The sequence below is a fragment of the Numenius arquata genome, chromosome 7 (assembly GCF_964106895.1).
Source record: "Numenius arquata chromosome 7, bNumArq3.hap1.1, whole genome shotgun sequence".
NCBI lineage: Eukaryota > Metazoa > Chordata > Aves > Charadriiformes > Scolopacidae > Numenius > Numenius arquata.
Window position 1 is genome coordinate 27051094 of NC_133582.1, and position 20490 is coordinate 27071583.

The 20490-nt window shown below is 41.2% G+C and overlaps 1 protein-coding gene across 2 annotated transcripts in view; it reads left to right on the forward strand.

Annotated features, from left to right (window-relative positions):
- Positions 1-20490, forward strand: part of SNAP25 (synaptosome associated protein 25) — a 30808-nt gene that overhangs the window by 6416 nt on the left and 3902 nt on the right. Inside the window, exons 3-6 of one of the 2 annotated variants that reach the window (XM_074150530.1) lie at positions 3877-3925; positions 12465-12582; positions 16550-16675; positions 18780-18924. In XM_074150530.1, coding sequence (XP_074006631.1) covers positions 3877-3925; positions 12465-12582; positions 16550-16675; positions 18780-18924 — 438 coding nt within the window. Of the gene's footprint in view, positions 1-3876; positions 3926-12209; positions 12328-12464; positions 12583-16549; positions 16676-18779; positions 18925-20490 lie in introns of both variants that reach the window. The other variant, XM_074150531.1, reaches the window with a different exon arrangement.

A 20490-nucleotide genomic window follows, 5' to 3' on the forward strand; every position in this document is an offset into this window, starting at 1 on the left:
CAGGGCTGCTTTCTAATACCTCATCCCCCAGTCTGTATTGATAGTGAGGATTGTTCCGGCCCAGGTGTATAACTCTGCACTTGCTCTTGTTGAACCTCATGAGATTTACTTGAGCCCACCTCTCCAGCCTGTCCAGGTCCCTCTGGATGACATCCCGTCCCTCTGGTGTATCGACCAGACCACACAACTTGGTGTCATCCGCAAACTTGCTGATGGTGGACTCCATCCCTCTGTCTACATCGTTGATAAAAATGTTGAACAGTACCGGTCCCAGCACAGACCCTTGAGGGACACCACTTGTCACTGCTCTCCATCTGGACTTAAAGCCATTGAGTACTACCCTCTGGATGCGACCATCCAGCCAATTCCTTATCCACTGAACCGTCCACCCATCAAATCCATGTCTCTCCAGTTTGGTGAGCAGGATGTCATGGGGGACCATGTCAAAGGCCTTACAGAAGTCCAGATAGATCACATCCATAGGTCGTCCCTTATCTACTGACATAGTCACTCCATCATAGAAGGCCACTAGGTTAGTCAGGCTTCCCATGTAGGATCTCACTGATTCATGGCTTCCCATGTAGGATCTCACTGATATTGGTGAGCACTGGATGTGGCTAGGAACCCTTCCTGAGCCCTCAGGACCAGCTGAATCAAAGCATGGTCACCAGGCCCTTGCCATGACCACAGCTCTTCTGGGAGCCTTTTATCAAGGTTTTATAATTGGTTGTTGCAAAACATATTCTTTTGGGCTGGCACTTCGCAAACACGGCTTTCGTCACCTGCTCTCTCTAAGCAACCAGTTTGAGTGTGTCTGCTGACAGCTGCTCCCACTGAGACCAAGGGAAAATTCTGTGACACTTTTAGTGCAGAAAATGCCAACTTTGTCTGTATTTGGGTCCCAAACACACTTGCGTGGTACATTTCTTCCTCTATATTCCTTTAAGTAAAGAGGTTTTGTAGTTTCCAGAGATGCCACACTCTGTTGTCACAGAGGGTCAGTTACTGAGTGTATATTTCCTGCTCAGACATCTGGATGATGCGCACATTTTTAGAATAGTTCTGTCTTACCGAGCTGTTTGGTTTTGAGCTATCTAGAAGATAAGTCACAACGGAAATGTGAAATTTTAGGAAAGTCTGGATCTGTTTTAAATGTACAAATGTAATTTTTTTTTAAATTGGCTTTACACAGTTAATTTTCTGTGAAAAAGATGAAAATTAATGCTTAATAGAAACTTGGAACTGGAGGAGACTGTCACTTGATGCTGAATCATCTCCCATCCTTGTCAGTGAGCACCTTTTTGTTAGCTTCGGTATGCTTTGGATTAGACCTCAAATGCAGACATATATATTCAATGCACACCCTTTAGCATTTTCACATTAGTACTAATGCTGTGGCAGGATGCTATGAAGAGATACGGTATTTCCTGATAAAATTAAATGGCACTGATGACCAGGTAAGTAAAAGAAAATTGCACCTCTTTGCCTCTGTGCAAGGATTTAATATGAAATACAAACCATAAGGTCTAATTGCTGAGTTTGTCTCTCAGCATCGGTCTTAATGTGGGCACTGGACACTTCAGCTGCATAAAGATAGTTTGCTCAGATGTTAAAAATTGCAGGAAAATAAGGTCAGAGGGTTAAGAAGCAGCAAACATTTCTCAGCCTGACTATGTTTGACTCACTGAAAGCCAAGAACTATCATACCACCAATTATGGGTTCTCTGAGTCCAGTATTTAAAAGGGCTCCAAGTCAGATCACCATATTTACTCAAATATAAGATGACTGAGGATTTAAGCAGTCTCCTTGTGTTTGCATGAGGCATATTTTTTATAGTACATATAAATCTTTTGGGGTAAGACACCCTTGGGCACCAAAAGCATAGAAAGAGCACAATAAAAAGCTACTGACATCCAGTGCTTACCAAATCTGACACCTGCCCCACTGAAAACATAAGATCATTAAAGATGGTTTCCTTATTCTAAATAGAGAAATCTAAGATGACCCTTAGACCCTAAAGTTTCTAAAGGTTTCAAAAATAAAAGCTGGTTGGGATTGAAGTAAACAGTTTTACGCAGCTTGAAGGGATGGAGAGCAGCAGCGTGTACCTGGTAGATAGCTGACCCAAGGGCAGTAGGGTGCAGCAGACCTTGGGGGGAGGCAGGAGGTTTTTTCTCTCCACCTGGCAACGCACACAAACATTTTTAAAAAAAAAAAAAAAAAAAAAGGAAAAAAACCAAACAGAACAAACCAGGCTGCACACATCTGATGTTTTTGTTTTTCCCAGTTTCTACAGTGACGTAGACATTAAAGATCAGAATGGGAGTGAAGAGAGAGGCAGACAAGAGTGTAACAAGAGGCAACTCGAATCCCTCTTGAACCGAGCAAGATCCTCCTGATACAGAGCAGAGAAGCACCAGCTGCACCAGCCAGACAGCCCTTGAGTGTGGCACAGAGTCAGGCTTGTAGTTGAGCCAATGTGGGCAGCGCACTACCGGCCTGCCTGCGAGCACGGACTGGGCAGCTGATGGCCAGAGAGACTTCACTGCTCCCAGAAAAAGAGATGAGTGATGGCAGTGAGCAGGGCAGCTAGGGGGAAGGATAGTATGAAGTCCTAAATTTGCCTCAAGGAGAGGGAGGATAGCCTGAAAGGCAAGAGGGATGATCAGGACTCCAGGTTTCTGTTCCTCATGTTCCTGTGTGGGCATCACCACTGCCCTCTGCTAAATCGACACCACCAACTTTATCTGCTTCACAGGGGTATGGGTAGCTTTATGTTCATGGAAGCAGCTAAATTACTGCTGCACAAGTCCAGGTAACTCCCCTGGCAAGCTGTCAGGCCACAGAGGACTTTACTTTGTCTGTTATTGAAATGCAACAGCCAGGAGATCATACAGGCCATTAATTATTCACAGACGTTATCACTGCTCCAAGCAGAGTGGAGCTAGTTTTCCCTTCGTAATTAAAAAGGAGCTAATCTGATCTGTGATATAGCTTAGTATCACAGCACCCAGAAACCTGAGACACCTGATCACATCCCAGAGTGATGATAATGCATGCAAAAACTGTACGTGTGAAAGATGCCCTGCTGCTGATTTAGGTGGGTGGGAGCTCTGAATTGCTCAGCTTTTGCTCAAGCCCCATGTCCAGAAAAGGTGATGATAAGACCCCCATTAACCTCTATTGGAGTAGGGGTATGATCTGCACATAGGTGCTTTAAAAATCCTGCCTTTAAGCTTGACCCAAAGTCCATTGACGCTAAAGGTTTCTCTTGGCTGAAGTAAAACTTGGCTCGATCCCATATGTTAGATCTCCAGGCCAAAAAATATGGCTTAATCCTATTAAATATTAGCCTGCTTTAAAATGGATATCCTAAGTAGGTAAGCTTTCTGACTTCTGTGTTGCAGGGCCACAAACCACTATGCCTCCTTCCCAAACGTGTTTGTGTCATACCTATTTTCCTTGGGAATTTCTCCTGTGGGATGAACATGCAATGTCAACACCCCCTTCTTCCCTTCTCTTGCTTCAGAGAACTTGGAGATGAACCCTGTCTTTTTAGAAATTACTCTTGTGTCAAGTGATTATTTTAATCTCAAGGTCTAGGACTTTGTGTTTTCTGTGGTAGTTCAGTATCCCAGTGAATCCTGAAGGATTGATGGTACAATCAAGAGTACCTGGTTCCTTATACAACGTCCAGGCACATAAGGTCTTCAGATTTGTGCCACCAGCCCTTATGACCTTACCATTCCTTTCACTGTTTTTCTTTTGTCTTCCTATGTCCCATATCTAGGGCTGAGTGTTCCCTCACTGATCTCTCTCTCTCTCTTTCTTCTCCCCCTCTCTCTCCTTACCTTGCTACCACTATTGGGATGTAGAGTAAAGATGCTGGTATCAGGACTTTGGTTATGTTGGATGAGCAAGGAGGTAAGTTCAGATTGCTTCAGTAAGGAAGTATAACCATTCTCAAAGTACTGTACTAACTGTGTGCTATCCTGAAAATGAGGGCCAGAAAATATGTGTGGTTGTGCATGAGAACCCCAAAACCTCTTTGCCTTTAGCTTCGTTGTCTGACAAAGGAACATGCAATAACTGCGTAACTTCTTTTGATCTGTTTCCTATTAATGTCAAAGAGAGCTGCAGGCTGAACTCATCCAAATCATGATTTTTATCAGCAAGCTTTGGGTCAAGACTCAGCTACACAGGGAGAAGATTTGCCTCCATAAGTGTGAAATCCAATATTATTTATGCAGGTGCAATGTAATTTTCTCACTTGTTTTTAATGATAAGTGAAAGGCATGCAATAAATGCATCACAAGAGATGGTAAAACAGGTTTAGTTTGTGTAAAATTAAGTTGATTTTTGTATAGAAATGTCAGTGAGGATAACAGTAATTTAGCATTAAAAGCTACATTGCAATCAGCTCATTACAACTAACCATATAGGAGCTTTCAAGTTCAGACAAGTCCCTGTCTGTGGATGACAGTGACAAAGACAGTGCTAGATGTATTCAATACATTCCAGGAAATTACATTTTTTGCCCTTCATAATATTACAAAGAAGTAGGTAGCTTCCCCCTTCAACAAAACTATTAAGTCTTCATTTGCTGTAGGCCCACAGCAAAATGGCCTCCCCAAAGAGATATGAAATCAACAGAGCATAAATTTCTGCTACTCTACATGAAAGCAGCCCCCCAAAAGCCCTTGTTATTATTTACTATGTGGCATGATACAAAACTGTATCAGGAAACATTTTCTACAGAGGTAATGCTGTATTACTCATCAACTCCAGACAATGATTATAAGCAACGGTACAGCATTGTTGGGAAATGGACTGCAGAACCTGACAGGCCCTTTTCATCTGTAATGTCCCTGCATCTCTGGCAGTAAAATGAATGAACAGTAATAACAGGACCTAAACAGAAAGTATTTTCTCTTATTTGCTTTTTTATATGTGTCTCATTCCTGCCCTCCTACCTCCCCCCTTTAGGGAAAAGAATTTAACCTAACCAAATTTTGTCGCATTGATTTGTCCTGACAAGAAAAATATTACAGAGAATATTTTGTCATCTTCAAAAAAAATTTTTCTGAATAATGGTAGTAAAAGAACTGCACTGAATATAGAAAATCAGAAATTACTTATGTTGAAACAGACATGGCACCTGTGTAAATAATGTGTTTTGTTTCAGAAGTTAATTATACAGTTAAAATAAATCACAAATATTGTCAAGGAAAGTCTATAAATACCCAGGTCTGTCTTACGATGTAATTCACTGGCAGATCAGCAGAAACTTCAGTGGCTCCTTATAACTTCCCTTGTGTTTAGTCTTGGGAAAGTATGTTTCTGTTCTCTAACCGTTATTTTTCCACAGATTGCTGGGCAGGTTATTTTGGTTTTAATAATGAATTTTGGTTTTTACTTTAGAGTTCTACTATTGCTAAAGCCCTGTATGCAAAAGTTGTCTGATCAGCTCTCTAGTCATGCTAGGAAGGACAGTCTGTGTGAGCCAAGGAGCTGAGACTGGACCCACTGACCTCTCTGGAGTCCAGGGAACTCCGTATTAAACTCTTATTGACAGTGAAACCTGAAATGTCTATTGTAAGGCCAGAGACGCAGTTAGTCAATACACACAGGAAAGAATTAGAAAATTTAAAAGCCTCTTTAAATTGGTTATGGTCATGCCTTAAGTGGTTCAGTAAATTTAGCTTGTGACTATATGCTATGAGTTTCTCAAAGAAAACAGCTTGACAATGCTACAAATCCGGGGAATACTGTAACCGCTGTACTATGCTAAATGTTTAATTAAGTTTGTCTATTTCAGCCATACGCAGCTGTAATAATTCCTGATTTTTTTTTATTTTAGTGATAAAGGATTTATATTATTGGGCAAAAACTGCTAATGATGACTTTGAGCCCTCTGTAATTAGCGCAATGTGCGCAACACACGGACGTCTCAGCAGATTATCAGATTAAGGAAATAATTTGCTAACACTGCCATGTGATCTCTTTTCAGCTGACTGCACAAGTCACTTAAGATTATTAGGTGTTAAATAGACAAAAAACATGACATTGATCTTTCCAGTGGGCGGCAAGCAGAATATCTAATCTCTTCAGTTGCTTGAAGCTCTATTTCTAGGTTTCCTTACAAAATTGCTTGCTTTGAAGTTAAACAGACCTCACAAGGAAAACTTCTTTGAGCCGATCTCAATCTAAATAATGCAAAGCAGAACTCATTGTCTGACATCAATATGCAAAAGTCTTTGGGATTTAGGTATTTACACAATAAAGCCAGCCTGGCTAGCTCCTATTGCCTGAACATTTAGGACAGCTGGCTGCACAGCAGACCACAGTCTGTTATGACCCTACAGAGATGCGGAGCTTCGCAAGAGCTGTCATTACGCCTGTTTCACAGAGAATGGGACTGCCATAAAAACTAGAGACCTCTCCAGTGCCCTTTGAAGTCACTGGGAATCTGAGTGGGCTTTTGGAGTAACTCCTCTGCAATACCACAAGTTATCATTTTTTGAGCCAGGTATTGTCACCCTAACCAGTTCAACTCAGTTCTTCCCCTGGGGAGCCCACAGGAAGGAGCTAAGGGGTTAGATTCTCCTTATTGAGATTTTTTTCCATCAGGGAGAAAGTCTTTCCCAGACCCTATGTGCATCCATAATGCTTACATTTTTTTTTAAATCTAGCTGAGTTAAGCTCCCTTAATCAATTATTCAAATATAAATATGTACATAGTGCTTTAAATGAAAATATTCACATTTTACACAAAAAATGTCATTCTGCAAAGAATTATTGAGTAGTAGCAACTGCTCTGCTTCATTAAGTATGCCTTTGAAATGTGATTAGAAAAATGTTAATATTTGGATGCAAGTTGGTCAAAAGCAGACCACAGAAATGAAACTGATAGTACAAAGTGGGGATATGAAGATAAACCTGAATTGCTGACACAAGAGGGGTCCCAGAGTGGTAGCTCTCTTCCTCCAAAAGAAACTCCCATCACCTGGGAGTTTCAGCAGACAGAGATTTGGACCTTCAAGGACATTTCTTTATGTGATGATGTCCTCATGCAGTTTATTACAGAAGAATTTTGTTCTTGTATTCAAAATGGGGTGGAGGGGAGAAACTTTTCCAATAACAACAGTAGCAGTACAGCCATTTTTCATCCAAGACAAGATAGAGGAATAGCCACAACTTTGATAAGCCACAAAGAAAATATCAATGCACCACACCAACAGCAAATGCACAACCAGAAATGCCAGAGAACGCAGAGTAGCTTAACCTACCCAGCAGATCTGTACTCCAGATCAAATTGCAGTATGGAGATAAAATTTTGGAATAACTGAATGACTCGATAAGCAAAAGGGTTGACATTAAGCGGTGGTGCCCGTGGTATCTGACCTCTACAGTTTTTGCATGAGTTGCAAGTTTTACAGTTTTCTATGAGTTATGGCTAACCTGTTTCTATGGCACTGGAGAAACAACTGCAGTAAATACAAAGACATTTACCATTCCCTTCCATCAGAAAGCAAAATTATGGCCCCTTGCACAGGCCCCTTCCCCAGCTTATCTCCTATTCAACAGCTACCATCAAAACTGATAGGCAGTGAGATGCCAAAACCAGGGTTGCTAAAGGTGCTCCAACACCATCTATGAGCTGAGCTGATCACAGTCAGAAATGGTTTGTCAATTAGCAAAAAAAAAAAAAAAAGAAAAAGAAAAAAGGTAACTATCAGCTATTCCAGATTCTACAAGGAAATTGGTATTAATTATGTTGAAAGCGTAGCACAGAATGAAAGACAAACAAACCCCCCACAAAAGCAGGCTGTGCCTTGTCTACTGTTATTTTTAGCACAGCTACACGTGGGTTCACAAGCACTCCCCCCAAGCTTTCTGCCATTAGTACCTGTGCTCAGCAATGCCTCTCAGAGCAGAGCTAGGTCAAGATTCAAGATTTCTGAAAAGGCTGTCCTAGAAATGTACTTTGCTCCAATATGATTGTCCTTTATCGAAAATGGGATCATCGAGTATCATCGGAAATAGTTAATCTGCTGACTCTCTTTCAAATTCAGCCCTCTTGTACGCAACTATGATTACAATGTGTTCTTAGATGTCCTTCCCTCCTCCTCCCCCCCCCTAATTAAAGTTGTCCTTGGTGGAAATTGCTTCATTGCACAATACTCCAGGCAAAGGAGCAAGCTCCCTTCTCCACTGGCATTTAACAGACATTCAGGCACAGGCCCCAGAACCTGGACACTGGTCAAGGAACATTTGTTATAAATTACAGATGGGGATGCACAGGTGAAGCAACTCCACACTTGCCCTGTCCTGGTTTTGTTCCAACACTGTATTAAGATGCTTTTGCAGTTCTGTTTGCTCAAGAGACCACAGTAGCAGCTGAGGGATGCCCTCGCTACAGCTTCCCTCTCCCACCCACTTCCCCAGATCAAAGGGTGGGGATTTGCCATACTGCTATGGAACTTCCCACCAAAGACCCACTGGCAAAGGGCCACAATGCTATGGTAAAACTAGTAAGACTAGATTACGGTCCTTCGGTTGGCTATGGTTTTAATACAGAAATAATTCATAAGTATAACAATAGAGGTAAAAAAGTACCCTTGCTTGTACCTTAAAATATGCCATTAGTTTGATGTAAGATCTGGAAAAACATATACGGCCATTAAGTTTAAATCGAAGTGACATTCTCAAGCATTAAAGGGTATCAATATGCAAAAAGGGCTAGTAATTAGTAAAGCTTCCCAGAAAAAAATATGAAGAAATTCTCAATGAAACTACCTCTGACGTATTCTGCTTCCAGACAATGCCAATTCTCTTACACATCATATATGATACATAAACATATATATAGATGTAGTATATTCAAAGAATACTGCAAGAAACTGTCAAAAGATGTTTGAACTCTGACCTTGAAGCGCTTCTCTAAATTGGAGATAAATGATCTTTTGTAGGTGTGAATTTGTGTAGGTTCATGGCAGTTTATGCCAGCATACTGTCTTCCCTAAAACCTTTAATACAATACTCAAAGTTGGAATGTCTCTATGAAAAGAGACATTAAATTAACCTTTTGATAGCCATCTGATTTCTTACCAGCAGTGATTAATTCTGGGCCAGATTTTAATATCAGTTATACCAAAACAAATTCAGAGTGACCCCATTAAGTTAATGCCTCTATAATATTTATGCTTCAATAATTGTGGTTAGACTCATGAATCTATTTCCTTGCCTGTGGGACCAGATCTTTGACAAGTATAAATTGGTGTTCCTCCATGAAGCCAGCATAACTATGCCAATTTAAAGCAGTTAACAATCTAGCCCATGACATTAACAACTAGCAAATGGTTTTAGGAGCAGCAGCCAGCTGTCTAGACTTCTGGGCTACAAATATGATATAGGGTTTTTTTACACTGATGAGGTTTCCTTTAATGGAAGATAAATTAGTTGTGGGTCCCTTTTCTATTCAGAAATAATATAGGCATCACACACAAATCCTGAAGCAGGATAAATTAAGTCAGATTCCTGGAGAGAGCTATAATTTAAATGAAAGTCTTTGAGTCATGTCAAATGTACTCTTCAATTAGCACTCATCTATTCAGGCAGAATCAGAAAAAGGGAAAGAAAGCTCAAAAGGCCCTACTACATACCTGGCTTCAGAGAATGTGCATCTGAGCAAGGAAACGTGCTTAGACTGAACACCACCCATGGTACCAGATCTAGGATTCACCCCTGCAGTCTTACCCGGCATTTTCTACTGGCCAGCCAAGGATACAGAAATACAGGCAGCAAAATCAGTGGAAGAAAGGTCATTACCTTTTGTCCCTTCCCATGTCAAAATACACACGTGGAAATAGCCTTCTTTTAACTGAGAGCCCTGAGAACCAGCCGGGCTCCACAAACATAGCTCTCATGAGCAGGGGGTGGAAATCCACAACAGAAATTCAGCAATTACTGTCACCTGCATGAACCAGCACAAAAGCCAGCTCATGCTCCCACAGCTGCTTCCCAGAGCAAGAGCCAGCGCTGCCCAACAATGCAGGAGCAGGCAGGACTCCGAGTTATTGAGGAGCAGAACCACTTAGAGGAGTATCACCTTCTACCACATGCTCACATTTCTGATGAGACTGACAATCTGTGGCTACAAACATGAACCAAAGCTTCTGCTAAAGCCTCCCAACCAAAATGTAAAATTACAATGTGCATTAAAACAGGCCCAACCTTGTATTTCTGGTTCTTGGCTCAGCAACTTATCTGGCATAAATTGTGCAGTTTCCTTATTAGTTTCCCAATCCTTCACTCACAGTGTATGTGTCCCTTTTAAAGGACACTGCCAGGTAACTCTGATGCTCTAAATGTATCCTTGGATTTGGGATCAATAACCCCTGTGGTATCAGGACAAAGGCACATTCAGCTGAGGAGAATGAAAACTGACAGCCGAAAAGCAAATGCAGCTGGCAATACTAACATGGCACCTCTCCTTCTCAAAGGCCAGCCTCATGCAAGAATTAAACAAAGAGCACAAGTTCAATATTTGAATTATTTCAGTTTGAAGAATTTAGGCCAGGATTTTCAAGGCCCTCTAGGGGTGAGATGCCTGATTCCCATTAAAATTAATTAAATAAAAGTAATTTTAATGGGAATTGGGTATCCAAATCCCCCAGAAAGCTTTGAAAATCTAAACCTCAATTGTTATTAGAAACTCAAGTAAGAAATTAGGCCTACTGTTTTGTACTGACATCACTATGCATGATTTTTTTTTTCCTAAAATGCCTTTTTTTTCTTTTTGATAGGGCTCAGTTAACGTCAGCGATGACATTAAATTTCTCCTATAACCAGTGCTCTCTTAGTTCCTTTCCTCTCAGGTCTAATTCTGTGTTTGTATTTTTTTTTCTATTCAATATAGGGAATAGGGATGTATTTGTGTTTTACTGGGATTGCTTTACTTTGCCTCTGTAGGTATAGTTACAATTTTTACTGGCTTGAAATGCCACTCCAAGTAACTTTCTCATCTCATTTAATATTTATTTGGGTTTATCTGTCATGGAACAAATTGTGAGGCTTTCCACCCATGTAAAATGGTGTTGCTACTGCAGACTTTACGTAAGCGAAAGATCCATTCCTGCAGTTTTACATTGTGGCATATTATTACTCAAGGCCGCTTTTCTCAGCTGTTATGGTGAAGAAATTTACACACTAAATTATCCTGAGCTACCAAGTCACTAAGAAAACCCTACATCATCAGCAGCATTAGGTGGAAATAAGTCAAATTCTGTTTGATGGCAGCAGAGAGACTGTGCCTGTATGTGGCTGGTTACTGGCCTCGGTGTTCTGATAACTTGCCGTGGAACAAATCAGAAGTGACCCCACTGAAAAACACGAGTCTTCACCCAATGCTTGTTTTCACAAGATCCCTTGTGGACACAGACAATGAACGCTACAGCCAATGATTGTCTTTCAGTGACCATCAGGCTCCTGTGCCGGTTGTAATTTCTCTGTGTTCACTGGGGTTATTTCTAATTTGCAGCATCCACAATAGAAAGGAAACCAGCCCTGTGGCCATACTCAGATTAGAAATTAATACCCAATGCCAATCAAAGTGGAAGGTCTCAGTTTTCTCAGCCTCTGGAAAAAGGAGTACTTGGACACGGCTCTTAACAGCTCACTCCATCTCTGGTACCATTACTACCAACTCTCCCACTCAGTTACCCACTAATCAAAGCAATTACACTCCCCAAAATCACCTGATTCCAAGGGATTTGTAAGCCTAAGTAACTGAAGTACTTTCCATGAAAAGACATCTTTTCTCCTGTATTAACATACATAAATGCAAAATAATAACACTTTATCTTTCTTTCTCTTGGATGTCATTGGTGTATTAGTAAGTGGATGTATTGTATTATGTTTCTGGACCTTAAACTTTATAATCCTTCCTTTCTACATCATTACATCTTGTTTAAATTAATATAGTTCAAACATCTTCCTTTGTTTTACTCTTCCCATGTTAGCAAAAAAAATCTTCAGCATTGAATGCGGCATACATCCTTTCAACAATGCATCAGATCAGATTAATGCATTGTAATGTCATTATTAATTCAGTCCTACATGGTCATTTTTCATGTTCTGTTGAAGACAAAAGCAAACAAACAAAAATACAATTCATTCCACACTGTCATCCCTTTGTCCTGACCAGAACAACTCGATCGTGTTGAAGAAGGCATGAACCATATCAACCAAGACATGAAGGAGGCCGAGAAAAATTTAAAAGATTTAGGGAAATGCTGTGGCCTTTTCATATGTCCTTGTAACAAGTAGGTACTGGGTACCGGCTTTGCTATGTGGTGTCCAGTTTTTTGTCACAGTGAATGTCTGAAGTTTTTGTCTTTTTTTTCTTTGTCCTTTTCCATTTGCTTCATTCTGTGGGGATAAAATACTTGTGTTTAATCAGAACAACTGGAACGCATCGAAGAGGGAATGGACCAAATCAATAAGGACATGAAAGAAGCAGAAAAGAATTTGACGGACCTAGGAAAATTCTGTGGTCTTTGTGTCTGTCCATGTAACAAGTAGGTGCTGCCTGCCTCATCTCTTTGAGCACTTAAGGCTGATCCCAAAGGCCTTGTGAAGCTCATCCTTGCTAGGCACATGGACAGGATGAGCATGTGGCATGCAGAAAGAACGATTCTGGTTCAAATGCATTCATCTCATAGCATAGAAAACTGACTGGGAATTACTGTAGATGCATTAAAATGAGGCATACTGCAGTGAAAGCTTCACTGTTGACACCTTTTAATGGTAAAAGTTTCAACATTTTACACAAAGTGTACTGAGTGGTTCCATTTTTCAGTGAATAAAAACACTGGGGCTACCTTATTCCTAGAGATGCTAAATTTTGAAATATATTTTCACAAACAAGTTTAATAAATAAAACAAGCTGAAAAAATGCAGAAAAGGTCATAATAAACATTACTCAAAATTATGGATGAAAATCACACAACATCATTCAACTGAAATAGTCATTGATAAGATCTTGAAAGAGACACGATGTTTCACAATTGGAACCAAACTTGAAATGGTTTTCATCCTGCCATAGGCAACAAATTTGAGAAAACAAACATGTCATGCCAAATTTCTCTCATTTGGGTAGCACGTACACTAAGCAGAAATGTTGAAATGCATCAAATTTGCTTGCATGCCATCACACTTGAACGAAACCGTCCTCCAAGTAATGCAAAGCTTGTTTTAAATGCCAAATGGAAATGCGATGTGCGGTTATGTGGGTGTAGGAAATCAGGGACAAAGTGGACTGACCAGAAGTCCTTGAGGAATGGCAAATCCAGCATGCAGCAAGTAGGCACGCAACCAGGTTACCGTGAAAACATTCATAAATGGTTGGCCAGAGATTGCTCAGGAAACAAAGCAGAGTTGAGTGGTTCTGTAGTATTATACTCCCTTTCTGTGTGGCACAGACACTTTGCTCACAGCCAGGGCCTGACCCTACCATGATTATCAAGATCAAATGAGAGCGAGCTGTCCTGGAGTTCACTGGGTATTTTTCCAGAAATCAGAACAGCAAGACTGGGTTTCTGCCTTATCAATCGCCATTTATTTTGAAGTTAATTCCCTTGGGACACAATGTAGAAACCACCTCAGCTTTAAAAAAATCAATTTTTCTCCTGTGTACCAAGCTATGAATACCTTGGTGGGCTAAACATCTTGTCCAGAATATGTGTACTATTGCCTTGGTGTGCAGAATGGCAAAGAGGCAAGGAGGAATGGAAAGAGCTACACACACGCAGAGCCATTTTCAGTGGGACTGCCGGCAATTGGTATCAGCTCTGATACAGCCTTTAGCCCTGCCGTCCTGCACCGGAGGATCTGGCGCAGAATTGCTGCAGGTACAACAGTATGCAGGAGAAACTTTACATCTCCCACACTCTAAACTGTTGCATCTTAGAGAGAAACACTGTCCTGGCTTGCTCCTCCTGGAGAAACCTGGCATAACACCTACATCAAAAGTTCATCCTTGAAGTGCAAAAAACTCCAATGTATTTTGCAGAAATCGTCATGTTTTAGAGCAGCTTTCATATCTGTACTGTAGAAAGGCTGTTCAGAACTGACAGCCAGCCCTGTGACATGGATGGGGTTAGCACCTGACATGTGGCCTTAAAACATTTACCACTTCACTATAATTGCAGAATCATGAAATCAACAGATGCAGGAACAGAGAGATACTACATGCTCTCTATGTGGAGGCCGTTCATTTTTAAAGGTGTCTCTTCCCTGCTTTAGCAGTATTCTGACCTTTGATTTGATAAACTAGTATTGCTAATTAGTCAATGTGTTCCAAAACACAGTGTGGATGAACAATGCTTTTAGAGACTGTTCCTTGAATCACTAAGCCAGGAATCAATTGGTATGAATAGGATGATATTCTGAGAAGTGGAGTGTAGGAGAGAGAGAAATCCACACTGGTGGATATCCCATGGTGATACTGGGCATCAGTATCACCATGATCCCCTAATGCTCTTCTGACTGGTGGTAAACTAATGGTATACATTTTAAATGATGAACCGTTTAACACATAATTATACCCTCCTACTTGTAAATACAACTCTGTGAGCCTTACCAAAATATATGGCTTGATCCCACACTCTTAGGAGACACAAAATGCCCCATGGCATGAAACTTTGACCAGACTGCATTCAAAAGGACAACAGCTATTGCCTGCAAGCAGACCCAGACTCCATCTGTTGACTTTAATGGGAAATCCGCAAGAAAACAGAGATCAAGCTCTGGGTATATAAAATCACTCACCTCAAACACAGAGACTGTCTCACTCTCAAAGTTGCACAGGTCTAAGGAACAGACAAATACCTCAAAACGTATGTGCAGCAAAAGAACTACTTTTACTCATTTCTAGAAATGCCAAAGCTGATGTATAATTTTAGAGAACTAAGAACAAATAAGCCAACCATCTTCTTTTTAAGTCTTCACAAATTTTAACGGGAATTAAGCAACAAAATATATGAGTAGGAAGGAGCCTCTTCTCACCTATATTTTAATTCCATATTGGAGAATGCAACACATCTTCATGCTCAACAGACGCTAAGCTGCTTCAGGGGTCATGGAGAGAACATAGCACCAGAGATGGATTTGTTGTGTCCTTTCCCAAATTCACCGGAAGCACATTCAGTTTCTCCCCCAAAATCCAACCCACAGGGCTGTTTATATGACTGACTGGAGCTGACCAAGGAATGGGGAAACCATGAAGATTTGCAGTTCCCAACAGCTTTGTTGGAAACTGCTCCATTTCCAGAATAAAATCAAGAATTTATATCTACAGACCCCCAAAACTTACACTCTTCTGTTAAAACTATTCAATCTCACCTGACGACCCCAATGACAGCAACCCTAAAAAAGCTGCACATGCTAATCTGCCACTGAAGGTATGCCTGGATTTTAATTTTCTATCCACGGCAGCTCAGTCAAAAATGGCTCTCTGAAAGCTGATACAACTGTCATAAACAACAAATATAACAAGTTGCTAGGCTATTTTGAAGTCCTGTGGTTTAAAGCTTCTGAAGGAAGTGATGATCCATTTTTGCCTGTGTCTTGCTTATTGTGAAGCCTGTTACTGCTGATGCATTAAGAGTATGATGAACTATTGGGGCAACTGTGCTTAGTGAGAATGCTTCACTACTTATTCATGCCTGTAGCTGGTGCATGAAGAAAATGTAGAAGAATTTCCCTTTCTGATGCTAGATTGCTTGTATCTTTTCTTTTCTCCTGCACTCATTTCACTTCTGCCTATTTCACTTTTTGTCTCTGTGGACAAAGGTTTGTACATCAACTGTCGATGTATGATTACTATTTTCAAGTACCGATATATTATTTGAAATTCTAATGAACCCTATGAATTTTATGAGAAAATCATCCCCAAATCACCTTGGGAAAGGTTAGTGGCTTTAAATGCCTATTATGCCACATATACGTTAAAAAACATCAACAGAAGCCTGATAAAATGTTAAAATCTAGCCAAATCTGGTTTTCTCTATGAGGGTGTGTTGCTGTGATGTGATGTACACACTATACTTGGCAGTTTTGGTTTTTATGTCTGTCTGCCAGTACGTTCTCTGTGTTTGATGTCAAAACTTATGTGTCACTGAAATGAAACAATGTTTTCTACTTATCTGTATTTCTTCTCTTCTTGTTTTTTCTTTTTCCTTACTTTTTTTTCATCTTTTTGGAAACTAAGTCAACATCCAAAAACCTGTGTGCGTTGTTGTAGACTTGACAATTGCAATTCACCCTACTGGAAACAAAACTTCCGACCATCACAGTTGTTGTGGCAGTAAAGTAAAAAAACCAAAAACAACCCCCCTCCTTTTATTCAGGCTTATGATATATCGGTATACAATCAATGACTCTATCTGAAAACTCATTTGCTTGATTCAGCTTTTAGCTTGGAGAAGAGTTTTACATTGTCCTTGTCCACTTGATGCTTTGTTACTCATCATCTTTTTTGCATAGGCTTAAATCAAGCGATGCTTACAAAAAAGCCTGGGGCAATAATCAGGACGGTGTTGTAGCCAGCCAGCCTGCACGTGTCGTAGATGAACGGGAGCAGATGGCCATCAGTGGTGGCTTTATCCGCAGGTGAGCCTTTTTATCCACTGTTTTCTCTCTATTCTCCTCATCACCGATATATTTAGATTTCTTCCATATGGTCATGAGTTCTGTGATGCTTATTAACTCCTTCAGTGGTGCTGGGTAATGCGATGGAGCCAATGTTTTCCACTGAGTTGTGGATGCTTAGATTTAGGTGGACAGGGGCTAAAGACCTGCTTCATCCACTGACTTCCCCTGGCCCTGTGGGTGCTTGCCTGAGCTAGTGCAAAGGATGGTTACATAGCTGGAAATCCTGGTATTAGTCCTGAGAATCAGAAGATGCTTGAAAATGTGACCCTAAACCTTCCTCCTTGAGACTGCTGAGATTTAGGCAATAATAAAATAGAAATAATATCTATTTATTTACTTACAGCAGGAATGTGAGGTTGCAGACTGTCAGGGCCAGTCAACACTGTCCTCCCTCACGTGAACAATGCACTTTTCCTGGGGGCCTTATTATGGGTCTCATTAACAACAGTTGTCAAATGCTTCAGAAATTAAGTGTCAGATAAATACTAGTTTATTATTATTATGTCTCAAGATATGTAGTGCTCATTATCCATCCTTGCCAGAAGATATACCAAAGGATCCAGCATTCCTTCCTTTCTTTTCAAAAAGAAAAGAGCCTCAGGCTCTCTGCCAAAGCACCGAGCCAAGCACAGAACTTGGAGCACATTTTTGACCAGAGGTATACCACTTCCCTGCTTCTGTCTATCCAGAAAACCTCACTGAATGGGGAATGATGCCCCATTCCTGAGCTACTGTAAAGCCACAACCATGGAGAAACACTGATGCTTTTAGTGGCAACTCCTGTGCACTCAGATGAAAGCCAGTTTGAAACACACAGCTATATTAATGGCAACAAAGCTGCAAACTTTCAGCAATACGTAGGGATCCAGCAATAAATACATACTGATTACAGTGCTTATAGAGCATGTATTTAGATGACAATGCTATCAGCTGAATGGATAAAGGCATACCAGTGGGCAAAGCTTTGATCTCTGAAGATTAAGGACACTGAATTAATAAGCAATTATCTTTCCAAAAACTATTATCCACTTATTTTTTTGGCTGCTGTGATAAAGGAAAATCAGTGTGATAGAAACAATGCTGCCGTGCAATCTGGAGCGTGGGATGGAGTTGCCATTTAAGTTTGCTGGGTCTGCCATTCACTTTTTTTTTTTTTAATTTATTTCTGGATGGCAGCCCCACCAAAAAGAAGACTGGGGCATGATAACGGAATAGCAGTGAAGGAACTTATGCTACACTGTAATTGTTCTGCAAATAGCCTGTAGCACCCTTTTGGCACCTACATGAACACAAATTGCAGCAGAGGCTCAATGTAGTGATTATCTGAGTGGGACCCATGGACCTTGCTTTTACCTGTGCCAGTCATCACACGCTTCTCCAGTTACTGGAGTGTTGAACTGGGCCTTGGCTCAAGTGCAAGCTTTTTCTTCTAAAAACCAAGTAACTGAAAAAGATGGTGCTAAGAGGAGAGAAAAAGGATCTTTACTAAAGCCAGTAAATCTGAGAGAAGCTGCTTCTGTCATTTGCCAGAAATATATTTAATTAAATAGATGTTAGGTCACAGCTGAAGCTTCCCCAATATTTCAGTGAGTCCCAGGGGTAGGAGGACTGGACAGTATCCATTAGCTATGTGTAGTTCAAGGACGGGAGCTGGTATAGCTTCAATTCCACACTTCCCATTTACTCTAACCACACACAGGTCCAAATGGAACACCATTTCATTCCTGGTTTGAGAAGGACCATCCCCACCCATCTAGGACCACCTAGAGAGGTGCAGTATGTGGTACAGAGAGGCTCAGACAGCAGCACTTCTAGGAGCCGTGGGCACAAGCAGCACAAATGGAGCAATGATGAACCAAGACACTTAATCCCAACATCCAAAAAATAAGCATGTAAAGGTTTTCAGGGTAGCTACTTATTAAGCCGTTTTCTTCAAGGCTGAGCACAGCCACAAGCTCCTCAGGTGACAAGCGAAGGAGGATGCAGGGGAGGTTTCGGGTGAATCAGAGTTTCAGTGGGAACCTCTGTCTCTGCTTCAAGTAATTGTTTTCTTCCCTCCCAGGGTAACAAATGATGCCCGGGAAAATGAAATGGATGAGAATCTTGAGCAGGTCAGCGGCATCATTGGCAACTTACGTCACATGGCCCTGGACATGGGCAACGAGATTGACACACAGAATCGCCAGATTGACAGGATCATGGAGAAGGTGAGAGCTTGAGAGCTGACATATCTAAGAGGACCCCAAAAGGGACTGTGTTTTCCTTTCTGCAAGCACAGGCTGTGCATGCTGCAGTTTTTCTTCAGCTCGGAGAAGGACAAGGGACAGAAATAGCTGCTAGAGCTCCTTTCTCTTCTTCCTCCAAATCATTGTGCCACAGCAGAGCTTACTCCTGTGGGTCTTCAGTAACCTTCAGTGCAGGTCGGGCTGAACACACAGTGCTGGATTTGCAAGACAACAGCTGGTGAGGGGACCCCTTAGCACAAATCAAGGCTCCTTCTGCAACAGCTTTGGAAAGGAGAAATGCCCTGAGCTGTGCAGAACTTCAGAGCTTGGGTCTGAATGCCCTGGCACTTCCTGGCAAATTTTAAGCTTTCCTGGACTTTCCTTCCTTTGGAAATCCCATGAGCAATTGAGAATTGGGTCACCTGCTTGGAAGACCAGTCCCCAAAAGAGGATAGGGATTTATTAAGCAAGGCTTTGCCATGTGGTAAGAGTGCAGCCAGTCTTGTTGTGCTGCCTGCTTATAACCCCATTAGGACAGAAATCTACCAGCTCTCTCCGGATGTGTGTGTGTGCATATATATGTAAATAACTGAGACTCAGCATTGCTATTGCAAAATCACCATCTAAAAAGGCAGAGAGCACCATTCCAGTGCTAGACCTGCATTGCAGATTTCTGAAGCAGATAGCAGCACCCTCCAAACCCGGCTGGGAACTCACTGCCATCCTCAGATCCCAAGATCTGCAAGCCATCTGCATTCGTATTGGCAGAGCTCCAGGCGCAGGCACAGCCAGGCTGAAGTGACATAAGAGGCTAGATCCTCATCTGGTGTAAAATCAATACAATGCTTGACTTCAGCTGAGATTTACACTACCTGAGGATCTAACCCAAGGACTTATATGTGCTGCTTAGAGTTAATGCTGACCTTAAGTGGTAGAGTTTGTACTCTTGAGCCTTTTTACACGTGCAAGCCTTCTCACGAGCAGGATGCCCACACCCGTTTTTCATGTCAATTAACTACAACAGAGTGAAAAACTTACAGAAAAAACTGCACCAAGGGATTCACTCAGCTTTCCTTATTGGAGTTTGATTACAGTGAGAACTAGGTGAAGTATACATTGTCTTATAGGTGGGAAGTTCTTCTCTGAGAGAGAGACAGTCACATAACACATGACATGGCTTTGTGTCAGTCAAAAGTTTTGGTTTATAAAGCTGCTTCTGTTAGTTTGACTGTATTGGAAAATGCACAGTATTACTGCAATGCCATTCTGCAGCATTCATATTTCTGGGAAAAATAGGAGCATGGCATGCAGGGACTTACTGCTGTTATTCATTTGAAAAGCACTAGAAAGCAGCACATCTATCGGCATTGCAAGAAGGGACTGGAAAATTATACAGCCTACATCATAACTACCTTTAAATAAGAACTCTAGGACATACATTGTTTTCTCGGAGCAAGTATGAGGACATGCACTGTTACATATTACCAGCTACCCTACTCATGGCATAACATAGTGGCAGGAGACATGCCCTGTGGATGGAAATCAGCT